The 12,285-nt window shown below is 39.9% G+C and overlaps 1 protein-coding gene across 2 annotated transcripts in view; it reads right to left on the bottom strand.

Annotated features, from left to right (window-relative positions):
• LOC109439550 (signal-regulatory protein beta-1) overlaps positions 1-12,285 on the bottom strand; it is a 46,679-nt gene that overhangs the window by 16,613 nt on the left and 17,781 nt on the right. The window contains exon 1 of one of the 2 annotated variants that reach the window (XM_074317243.1): positions 3,278-3,421. The exons of the other annotated variant lie outside the window; for it this stretch is intronic. Within the exon in view, the coding sequence (XP_074173344.1) occupies positions 3,278-3,347 (70 nt within the window). The 5' untranslated portion in view covers positions 3,348-3,421. Of the gene's footprint in view, positions 1-3,277; positions 3,422-12,285 lie in introns of those variants that run through there. 2 annotated transcript variants of the gene reach the window in all.

The raw sequence follows: 12,285 nt of genomic DNA on the forward strand, positions 1-12,285 counted from the left end.
TAAACGTTGAGTCTGTACATTGGAGAACCTGCACTGGAATGGGGAGATAGAACCATGAGGGAAGCAAGCAAGGAAACAGCAGATGTGAAACTGGGGTTTCCAAAACAATTGTGGGTGAGTCTCCATCTTTGGACAATAAGTTATGAGTTGAATGGACATGAGTTTACCTTTGGGCCAATTATCCAAATTTAGGTGCAAAATTTTCCAGTTCGATTTCAGTGCCTCAGTGACTAGCCAGTTTTTGGAGACAGAGAAATAAAAATATTTCCTTATTTGAAGTGTCCTAAAAAACAGGCATGCGTTCTGGTGGCAGGGATATAAACCAGAGGAAGATGCAGCTATAGCACCACAAATCCTGTGCTCTTTTCTATTTTTCAGCTTCTCCTCAGGGAGACAATATGTGGGTCACCTTGGAAGAATGTGAGCTAGGAAACCTTCCCATTTAGCACCATTTGTAGCCAACATGCCTCCTAAGGAGGCCACATGCTGACAAAGGGCAGGTCCTTTTGTGCCAAGACCATCAGGTGATTTGTTTTCTAAACTGAAGTAGAAGATTGGAGAGAGGGAAGCTGAACTGCTAGGACCAACATGTGAAGATGTGTCAATGAATCTTGGTGACAGAATTGGAGGAAACAGAGAAGGAAGAGAGAAGAGGTACCAGAGGGTTGAGAGAAGCAAGGAATAGCAAAAGCTCTGCCATCTGTGCATCTATAATTCTCATATCGACATCTGTGGTCCAGTTCTTTCCCCTGAACTCTGAATTTGCATGTCCACTCTCCACGTACATTTTTCCTTGGATGGAAATCAGTATCTCACAGTTCACACATACAAAACTGAATTCCTGAATTGCCCAACAGCCCTCTATATTTCAGCTCAGCCATCTTTATTCCTCCAGGAGCTCAGGTCCCAAATACCTGGAGTCTTGCTCTCCCACCTCCATCCTCTGCATCAGGAAAGCCTGTTGCTGCCCCATCAGCTGCATCCAAAATCTACATCCTTCCCCTGTCTCTGCTGCTCACCTGGGGCAAGGTACTTTTCATCGTTTGCATGAATGCATTGACCTCTTAATGCAGTGGTTGCTTCTCTCTATGTCCTGTGGTAGTCTGTTCTCAACCGAATGCTAGAATAATTTAACACTGATGTCAATTCATGTTATGTCTTTCTTCGAAACCTTGCAATGGCAACCTTTTGACTCAGAATAAAAGCTTAAATCCCTGAACGCAGCAGGAAGATTCTAGTCTCAGGACCTTTGCACATGCTGCTCACTGTCAGGGAGGCATTTACCCCCAGGTAACCACACGGCTCACTCCCAACCTTCTTTAATCTTTGCTCAAACTTCCCTTCTCAGTTTTGTTCACCCAGATTACTCTGTTCAAAATACATCCCACCTTATAAATTCCCCCGATTTTCTTATCCTGCAATACTTCAAATATTTTTTTATTAACACTCATCACTTTCCAACATACTATATTATTTACTTATATTATGTTCATTGTTTACTCTCACTTACCCCGTAGGAAATGGGCTCCATGAGGTAGTTACTTTGTCTGTTTTATTCACCAACACACCCCAAGTTCCTTTGACTGTTCCTGGCACATAGTTTGTATCCAGTATGTATTTGTACGTTGTGTGCCTTGCCCAGTGCGACACCTCCCTGAGACCCAAAGTCTATTTCAGGTGGGAAAAGCTATGGAAATTACCTCAGAAACAGAGTTTCTCATGGAGAGGACTTGGTGAGAAGTGAGAGCATCTTGTGCATATTCAGGAAGCAGGAGAGCCCAGGAGAAGAAAACCACAAACCCTCTTCGCCACACCCACCCTTCCCACACCTATTGACAGAAGCGGCAAAAATCTCATGGGATGCAAGTGGGCCACAGGCACTTGAGAAGAGTAAGGGTTAAACCCGTGAGCTCTAGAATCAGACTCCTTGCATTTAAATCACAGCTCTGTCATTTACCATGAGTGACCTTGAACCTCTGTGCTGCTGTTTCGTTATTTAAATGTAGGGATGACAAGTGGATGTACCTTAGATGTAATGGTCACATGAGATAAAGCCCTAGGTATTTCCAACAGTATCTGCACATGGTGAGTATTCAAGATAATGGAAACGTTATTACTTCATAGATTTCCCGAGGCTTCAGCTGATATTAGGTGATACAGGTATCAGTACAGATATAAATGTGGATCTGGATATAATTACAGGTACAGCTCACACATGCAGGAATCTCTGTATCTTTTATCTCCTTCCTTCTTTCCTTTTCACCCCATCCTTCAAGGAAGAGGGACTCTAAGATGGTAATGCACAAAAGTTCTGCCATTTTACCAAGAGGAAACGATGTTTGTCTTAAGAGATTGGGGAAGTAAAACTGGTAAGTTTGGACAAGTAGAAAGGAGGGAGGGAGGCTGAGAGACAGAGAAACTAATCATCTATTCATGTGAATTTCGTGAAGACTAAAAAATGATTTGAAGAGAAAATAAGGAAAACCGTTTCAAAATCCTGTGCAGCTACGTGTGTGTACATTCCTCACACACACTCATACACGTACACACACACACGGATACATGCATTCACATGTATATATATATATAAAAGGTGTGGCCTAGCCTGCTAACATACAGGGTTTTTTTTGAGGCTTGAATAAAATTATAATACATATTAGAAGTTTAGTAAAATTTTGGCACATAGGACCAACCCAACACATCATAACAAAAGTGTGTGAGTAACACAGCAGATTTGAATTCTCCTGATATCACAGGGGCTATGGTGGATGATAACTATTCTGTAGCTTCTCAGTGTTGTCTGATTTTTGTGCAATCAGCCTCCACTGAGAAGCTGAGCAGCATAACATGGTTAAAAGAACAAACTCTGGAGCTGGTTGCACTAATCTTGAATCCTGGCTGAACCACTAACTGCCTTACACAAGTGACATTGGGCAAGTTCCTCTCTCTGCCTCATTTTCTTCATCTACAAATTAGGGAAATAGTCATAGTTCTCACACAGGGATGTTATGAGGATTAGACAAGTTAATACACACAGAGCTGTCGCCGTTCTGCTTTGAAGCATCATCTGTTTTCATTCCTCTGGTCACCATCGCAGGCAATGGATCACCAGATAAAATGCTGAGACCCCTGATTTCATGCTCAGATAATGCCCAGTCTTTAGCCTTCTGTGGGAACACTGGGTGACACACTGTGTTTTCCTGGAGGCCCTAAAAGTACAGGGGCAGCAGGAAGACCATAGGGTAGGAGAGGGGTTTACACCCCAAGGCGTGCTCACCTGTGAGTCCCAGCAGTAGAGTCAGCAGCAGACAAGGAGGGGGGTGGGGCCGGGAGGCAGGGACGGTCATCCTGGAGGCCTGAGGAGCCTGCTCTGTTCACATGTGAGCTGGGAGAGCCTGGATCTCTGCTCTGTGAGAGGAGCGAAGCCCCGCCTATGGTGAATAAGAGGAAGGGCCTAGGATGGGGGGAAATGGCTGTGACACAGTCACCTTCTTCTAGATTCTAGATAGTTCCTGCTTCTAGATTGTGAAAAAGAATCATGCAGTGAAGGTAGCTACAAAGTGAAGATTTATTCATCTTACAATTTCAGAGAGACTTGGACAGGCCTGCAAGCAACAGTCCTTCCTCCCCAACAGGGGCCTGTGCTCTCTACTGGGCCCCTCACCCCATCTGAGGTCTTCATGGTGATGCCCCTTTTGGGAGCCCAGGCCACGAAGGGTCTGTGGCTGTGGGCTGTGTCCTAAACTCCCAAGCCCAGCACCTAGGTTGTGACCGGCTTGTGGCCTCATCTGCACCAGCCTCATCAAGAGCTACTCTGCTATAGGAAGGAAATGGGTTAACCAGGCTCAGTGTTGGAGGAAACCAGCTCTGCCCCTGAAATGCCTCTTTATTCTAATCCTTTTTGGTGGACCTGGTAAAACTTAGCCCAAATGTGAGTGCAGTTTGTACCTCAGAACTTTAAATGCCTGTATCCAACAACAGTAATCATTTCTGACTTCTTTCAGGAGAGGAAGTAAGTTACATGACCCAGCAATTACACTCCCAGGCATTTTTGTCAGAGAAAGGAAACTTACATTCACACAAAAACCTGTGCATGAATATTCATAGCAGCTTTCTTTGAATAGCAAAAAACTGAAAACAACCGAAAAGGTCCAATAATAAGTGTACAGTCAGTCACACTGTGTTGTGTGGTCCCTCCATACAAGGAAATACTGCTCAGCAATGTACAACAACTTGTAAGTTTCTCAAGAGCATTATGTTGAGTGAATAAAGTCAATCTCAAAACATCACATACAGAGTGATTCACTTATGTCACGTTCTCGAAAGTATAGAATGAGAGCAAAGTGGCATTCGCAGAGGTCAGGTACGGGGTACGGGGGGATGGGGTCACTCTAAAGGGCTCGCAGGAAGATCTTTGTGGTCACGGGATTGCTCTGCATCCTGGTCATGGTGGTGGTGACACAAACATACACGTGAGAGATCAACGTGAGCAAGGCTGGGAATGTTACAAGATTCAGCTGTAAATGCCCATCTCATGGTCGTTGTAATGTAGACACTGACTATTCAGTTATCAAAATTATAACGTAATGATATCAGGGTGATGGGGAATAGAAAGTGTGCATGTGCGGCGTGAGGTCAGGAGCAACAGAACAATATCTCCAGCTTCCATCGTGGGAAGTCCATAGTAACGCCTAAGAGTGAGAGATCAAGACTGCGATAGAAGCATGCGATATGAGGAATGGGAATAAAATCTTAACAATTCAGCTAAAACAGTTGAAAATGGTTTCCTCTAGGAGGTTGAAAATGGTGGGAGGTTAGGGAAACTCCAGTTTTCATGTGTACAACTTGTGTAACTGTTTGTCTTTTAAGACACCTGCACATGTAACTCTGATAAAACTAAACACAAATTCTGGATAATTCATATTGTAAGAGTAGCAAATGTAAGGACTGCCCGTACTGTTAGCACGAGTCAGGGCTCCTAAGCTGCTGGGTATCAGGGTGATGATCACATCAAGTAGCGTTGTAACCAGCAGTCAAACCACAGAAAATGGTAATTAGACGTTTAACATTCTAGGAGGTGTAAAGTGTCTTCATCAGCTCTAACTAGGGATGCCTAAACCATGATGGGGAAAAACATGTAAAGTTCTAAATTGAAAGTCATAAAGAAAACATAAATAGAGGTGTATCACGTCCATGAATGGGAAAGCTCAATACTGAAAGTATATCAATTTGTCTGAATTAGTATATAAATTTAATGCAATCAAATAATACTTCTGAAAGGGTTTTTCATGAAACTTGACACAGTCATTCTAAAATGCATTTGGACCAGTAATAGCACGACAATTTGAGAAAATAAGAAAAGGTGGGTAATTTTGCCTAAAAGAGGTATCAAGATTATTATAAGGCTAGTTCTGACAGAGAGATAAACACGTAGCTCAATGAAATAGACAGCTCATCAAAAGAACCACATATCTATGGAAATGTGATGTATGGCAAAGGTGGCAGTGCAGTCCTTGAGTGCTGGATGATTTATCCACGTGGAAATAAAACAAAGAGTCTCACCACCTATAATACACACAAACACAGACACACGCACCGGAGAAACACAGCTAGGTCAAAGGCCTAAATGGAAAGAGCAAAACTTGATCAAAAATTGAAAACAGTTTTTATATAACAAAAGCTCCCAAATGATCCCAACGCGCTGCTTTGCTGACGGCACTTGAGGAACAAGGGGGCCTCTCCCGTATGTGCTAGGGAAGTGACAGTAAGAATGATATTTTTGCTGGGTTCACCACCCAGAGTCAGTTCTCTTTTCATCACCATGTATTTGATCCCCTTTACCCTCATCTACCATGCCCCTCCCTCTTACCCTCTGGTAACTGCTAAACTATTGTCTGTGGCTATGAGTTTTTGTGTCTTCATTTGGTTGTCTTGGTTTTTTGTTGCTTTTAGTTTTATATACTGCATATCAGTGAAATTATATGGTTCTTGACTTTTTCTGTCTGACTTATTTTGCTCAGCAGGATCCATCCATGTTGTCGCAAATGGTACTATTGCATCTTTTTTTTAATGATAGAATAGTATTCCATCGTGTATATATACCACATCTTCTTTATCCAATCATGTATCGAAGGACACTGGTTGTTTCCATGTCTTGGCCACCGCAAATAAAGCTGCAATGAATACTGGAGCACATATATCTTTACAGATATATGTTTCCAGATTTTCTGGGTCAATGTCTAGGAGAGGGATTGCTGGGTCATATGGTAATTCTATTCTTAATTTTTTGAGGAACCTCAACACTGCCTTCCATAGAGGGTGCACCAATCTGCATTCCCACCAACAGTGTATGAGGGTTCCTTTTTCTCCACAGCCTCTCCAACACTTGTTATTATTTGTCTTGTTGATGATAGCCATTCTAACATGTGTGAGGTGATATGTCATTGTGGTTTTTATTTGCATTTCTCTGATAATTAGTGATGTTTAACATTTTTTCATGTCTTCTTTGGAAAAACGTTTATTCAGGTCCTCTGCCCATTTTTTAATTGGATTGTTTTTGTTGTTGTTGAGTTGTATGAGTTCCTTATGTATTTTGGATATTAGCCCCTTATCGGAGGCGTTGTTTGCAAATATATTCTCCCATTCAGTTGGTTGCCTCTTTACTTTTTCGATGGTTTATTTTGCTGTGCAGAAGCTTTTTAGTTTGATATAATCCCATTCATTTATTTTGCTTTTACTCCCTTGCCTTTAGGGTCAAATTCATAAAGTGCTTTTTGAACCCAAGGTCCATAAGTTTAGTACCTATCTTTTCTTTTATGCATTTCATTGTTTCAGGTGTTATGTTTAGGTCTTTGATCCATTTCGAGTTAATTTTGGTACACAGTGACAGACAGCAATCTAGTTTCATTCTTTTCCTTGTGACATTTTGATGCTCCCAGCACCATTTATTGAAGAGGCTGTCTTTTCTCCGTTGTATGCTTTTGGCTTCTTTGTCAAAAATTGTCTGTCCATATTTATGTGGTTTTATTTCTGGTTCTCAATTCTATTCCATTGGTCTATGTGTCTGTTTTCTGCCAATACCATGCTGTTTTGATTATTGTTGCCCTGTAGTACAAGATGAAGTCAGGGAGTGTGATACCTCCAGCATTTTCCTTTTTTTCTGAGGATTGCTTTGGCTATTCGGGGTCTTTTGTGATTCCATACAAATCTGATGATTTTTTGGTTCTATTTCTTTAAAAAATGCCATTTGTATTTTGATGGGAATTTCATTAAATCTGTATATTGCTTTGGGTAATATAGCTGTTTTAACTATGTTGATTCTTCCAATCCATGAACATGGAATATCTCTCCATTTCTTTGTGTCGTCTTCAATTTCTTTTATAAATGTCTTATATCAATATGTAAGTTTTTCACATCCTTGGTTAAGTTTATTCCTAAGTATTTTATTATTTTTGTTGCAATTGCAAAACGATTTTTTAAAATTTCTTTTTCTGAGATTTCATTATTAGTATATAGGAATGCAATGGACTTTTGTACATTGATTTTGTAGCTGGCAACATTACGTTATTCATTTATTGTTTCTAATAACTTTTTGGTGGAGTCTTTAGGGTTTTCTATATGTGTGTAGCATCATGTCATGGGCAAAAAGTGACAATTTAACTTCTTCATTCCCAATTTGGATCCCTTTTATTTCTTTGTCTTGCCTGATTTCTCTGGCAAGTACTTCCAATACTAAATTGAAAAGCAGATGTGATAGGGGACAGCTCTGTCACGTTCCTGAACATAGAGTGAAAGGCTTCAGTTTTTCACTGTTAATTATGAGATTAGCTAAGGGTTTGTCATACATGGCCTTTATTACATTGAGGTATTTTCCTTTTATATCTATTTTATTAAGTTTTTTACACATAAATGGATGTTGTATCTTATCAAATGTTTTTTCTGCATCTATTGATATAATCATATGATTTTTGTCATTTACTTTGTTTATGTGTTATATCACATTGATGGATTTGTATATGTTGAACCATCCTTGTGCCCCTAGGATGAACCCCACTTGTTTGTGATGAATAATTTTTTTAATGCATTCAATTTGCTAGAATTTTGTTTAGGATTTTTGCATCTGTTCATCAGAGATATTGGTCTGTAATTTTCTTTTTTGCGTGTTATCCTTACCAGGGTTTGGTGTCAGGGTAATGTTGGACTCATAAAATGAGTTAGGGAATGGTGTCGCTTCCTCAATTTTTTTGAAGAGTTTGAGTAGGACAGGTATTAGATCCTCTTTGAAGGTTTGGTAGAATTCACTAGTGAAGCCATCCGGTCCCTGACTTTTGTTTTTGGAAAGGTTTCAGATGACTGATTCAATTTCCTTACTGTTGATCGATCTATTTAGATTTTCTAGTTCTTTGTGATTCAGCCTAGGAAGGCTATATGTTTCTAAGAACATGTCCATTTCTTCTTGGTTATTGAATTTGGTGGCATATAGTCCTTTGTAGGATTCTTGGATGATCTTTTGTATTTCTGTGGCAACTTCCCTTCTTTGATTTCTGATTTTGTATATTTCTGTCTTTTCTTTTTTTATCTTAGTGAGTCTAGCTAAGGGTTTGTCAATTTTATTAATCTTTTTAAAGAACCAGCTCTTTGTCACGTTAATTTTTTTATTGCCTTTTTGTTCTCTATCTTATTTAGTTATACTCTGATTTTTATTATTTTCTTCCTTCTGCTGACTTTCAGTTTCATTCGTTCTTCTTTTTCTAATTCTTTAAGGAGTAACATGAGGTTGTTTATCTGGGATTTTTATTCTTTCCTGAGATAGGCCTGATATAAATTTTCATCTTAAAACTGCTTTCAGTGTATCCCAAAAATTTTGGTAGAATGCATTTTCATTTGTTTCTACATATCTTTTGATCTCTCCTCTTATTTCTTCATTGACCCGGTCGTTCTTTAAAAGTATGTTGTTTAATCTCATCTCCACATATTTGTGGTTTTTCCTGCTTTTTTTTTTTTTTGTAATTGATATCCAATTTCAAAACCTTGTGATCAGAGAATATGCTTGGCATGACTTCAAGCTTCTTAAATTTGCTGAGGCTAGTTTTATGTCCCAATATGTGGTCTATCCTTGAGAATGTTTCATGTACTAGAAAAGAATATATGGTATGATGTTCTAGGATGAAGTGCTCTATAAGTGTCAATTATGTCCATTTCATCAAATGCATCATTTAGGGTTTCTATTTCATTATTTTCTGTTTGGATGATCTATCCATAGCTGTCCATGATGTATTTAGGTCCCCTACTATAATTGTGTTTTTGTCAATTTCTCCCTTTAGTTCTGTTAATAGTGGCTTTGGATAGTTCGGTGCTCCCTGATTGGGGGCATTAATATTGACGACTGTTTTGTCTTCTTGTTGTATAGTCCCCTTTATCATTACAAATGTCCATCTTTGTCTCTTGTTACTTTTTTTATCCTGAAGTCTGTTTCAGCTGATATCAGCATGGCTACACCTGCTTTTCTCTGACTATCATTTGCTTGGAGTGTCAATTTCCACCCTTTCACTTTGAGTCTATATTTGTCCTTGTAGCTGAGATGTGCCTCTTGGATACAGCATATGTTTGGGTTTAGTTTTTTGATCCAATCTGCTACTCTGTGCCTTTTTATTGGTGAGTTCAGTCCATTTACATTTAGGGTGATTATTGACACATGAGAATTTCTTATCATACTATCTCAGGTTTTCTGGTAAGATGGTGTCTCCATTGTTTCTTTTCCTTTTTGTTGCTGTCTAATATTTCAGTGTGGTGGTGTTCTATGATTTTCCCCTCTATTTTTTCTTTTTTTAATGTTATATGTTTCACTTCTGGGTATTTTTGTTGTTTGTTTGTTTGTTTTGAGTGGTTACCATTAAGTTTATGTAAAAGAAAGGTTCATATTTAGAATATTCCATTTTCTTCAGTATGCTTACTTTCTCCATTCTGTTGTGCTAGTTCAGACCTTTACTCTCCTCTCTTTTTTGTTTTTATTGTCACAAATCACCCCTATTTGAGCTGTGAGTTCATTTCTGTGCTGCAGTAGCAAGTTGTCCTTTGTCTCTTTTTATGTTTTTTTTTCTTCTTTACCTTGCATGTTATGTTTAAGTGTATTATGTCCTATTTGGTGTAGGGCTTGCCATTTCTTGTTTCTGAGTGTTTGTAATACCGCTTATTGTTTTGTATTCTTTTGCTTTCTGTTTCAGGTCGAATAGCCTCCTTCAGCATTTATTGTAGTGCAGGTCATGGGTTAGAAAATTCCCTCAGCTTTTGTATATTTGGAAAAGGTCTTTATTCCTCCTTCATATCTAAAGGATATCTTTGATGGATATATTATTCTTGGCTCATAGTTTCTCTCTTTCAAAAATTTGAATATTTGATTTCACTCCCTCCTGGCTTGTAGAGTTTCTGCTGAAAAATCTGATGGTAATCTAATGGGCTTTCCTTTGTAGAGTACCGTTTTCTTTTCCCAGGCTACCTTGAGGATTCTTTCTTTGTCATTAATTTTTGACAGCTTCAATACAATGTGCCTTGGAGAAGGCCTGTTGGGATTGAGGTAATTAGGAGTTCTGTTGACTTCTTGGATTCAAGGATCAAGTTCTTTCCACAAGTTTGGGAAGTTCTGGTCGACTATTTGTTTGAATATACTCTGTTCCCTTCTCCCTTTCTTCTCCTTCTAGTATGCTAGTATGCCCATTATTCTTGTATTGCTCTTTCTGACGGAGTCAGAAAGTTCTTGTAGAGTTCTTTCATGTCTTTTAACTCTCCAGTCTCTTTCTTCTTCCACTTGTGTCATTTCTAGATTTCTATCTTCAATGTCACTGATTCTTTCCTCCATCTGGTCAACTCTACTACCTAAGCTGGCTATTTCATTCTTCATTTCTTTTATTGAGTTCTTAATCTCCAGAAATTCTAGTTGGTTTTTTTTTAAAATTTCAATCTGCTTGGTAAAATGTTCATTTTGTATTTTGATTGTGTTTCTGAGTTCATAAAACTGCCTTTCTGTTTTCTTGCATCTCATTGAGTTTTTTAAGAACTGCAATCTTGAATTCTCTGTCATTTAAGTGACATATTTTCATGTCTTTTACTTCATTTTCTAGAGACTTTTCATTTTCTTTCTGAGCTGTCTTGTTATCATGGTTATTCATGGCAATCAATGAATTATTATTTCTCTTCAGAGGCATCTAGAGGAGGGGGTTCTGCAACAGGTTGTTATGGAAGAGGTCTTTCTTTCGTTTTCCGGCAGGTGTTGGTAGAACGTTTTATTTTCTCTCTAACTGCAGCCTTTTATTCTCTCTCACGCTGTAGCATTATATTTTTCTCTGCACTGTTCCGGCTTTTTACACAACGGGGGTATTCCCTGGAAGGTGGACTTTTCCTCTGTGTATGGGTCACCTGGGTCACAAGACACCACCTCATGGGGGATGTGAAGAGCTTCTGAAGTTACAAAGCTCTCCCTGCACAAATTTCAGAGCCTGTGCATTTCAGTGGCTGTTTACTCCTGCAGGGATCCTCCCAGATAGGTGGAGACAGGGGTGGAATTGGTTGTGAGACGGGGCCCAGAGCAACGGTGACGATATCCAGCACAGCCCATTCTAGACTAAGAGGTCCCTCGCCTCCGCTGGAATTAGTTGAGCTGTGTGTCCATGGCTGTGGGCCGCAGTTCTCAGAACTGCAAATATTCTGTTCTTTTTATCAGACACTGCTACCTTTTTGCTTCTAGCACTGGGAGGATAGGGGTTGGGGTGAGCTCTGGGAGAGTGATGAAGGGGGGGCAAAAGTTCATGCCTCTGGATTCCATCCGCTGCTCTGCAGTGAGGGCTTAAACCGCCATTTTCACCCTTCTTCCCTCAGTCTTTGCTCCAAGGTCTCTGCCGTGAGCGTTGGGTTCAGCCGTGTTTTATGCTCATCCCTCAGGTGAGACTGTGGGCCATAAGGGGAGTGCTAGCAATCCGAATTCTTCCCTGTCACACTACTGTGATAACTCCAGAATACAGGGAGCTCAGAGCTACAAGCTCTGATCTGCTCCTGCACCCATGTGGCCCGGATCTCTGCACTTTCTCCTTCCTTTCTCCCCTGCTAGCCCAATTTGCCCACTTTTACATGATTTCAGTTGTGTGCCTCTTAGTCTTGCCCGTCTGTTGTGCAGGGAGTCCTTTGTGGAATTATAGCTGTTAAATTTGTTGCAAATTCCAGGGCAGATTTCAAGAGGCTCACCTCAGGCCACCATTTTTATGACATAATCCTGTGAGGAAAATCTTGGCATGA

The sequence above is a fragment of the Rhinolophus sinicus genome, linkage group LG13 (assembly GCF_036562045.2).
Source record: "Rhinolophus sinicus isolate RSC01 linkage group LG13, ASM3656204v1, whole genome shotgun sequence".
NCBI lineage: Eukaryota > Metazoa > Chordata > Mammalia > Chiroptera > Rhinolophidae > Rhinolophus > Rhinolophus sinicus.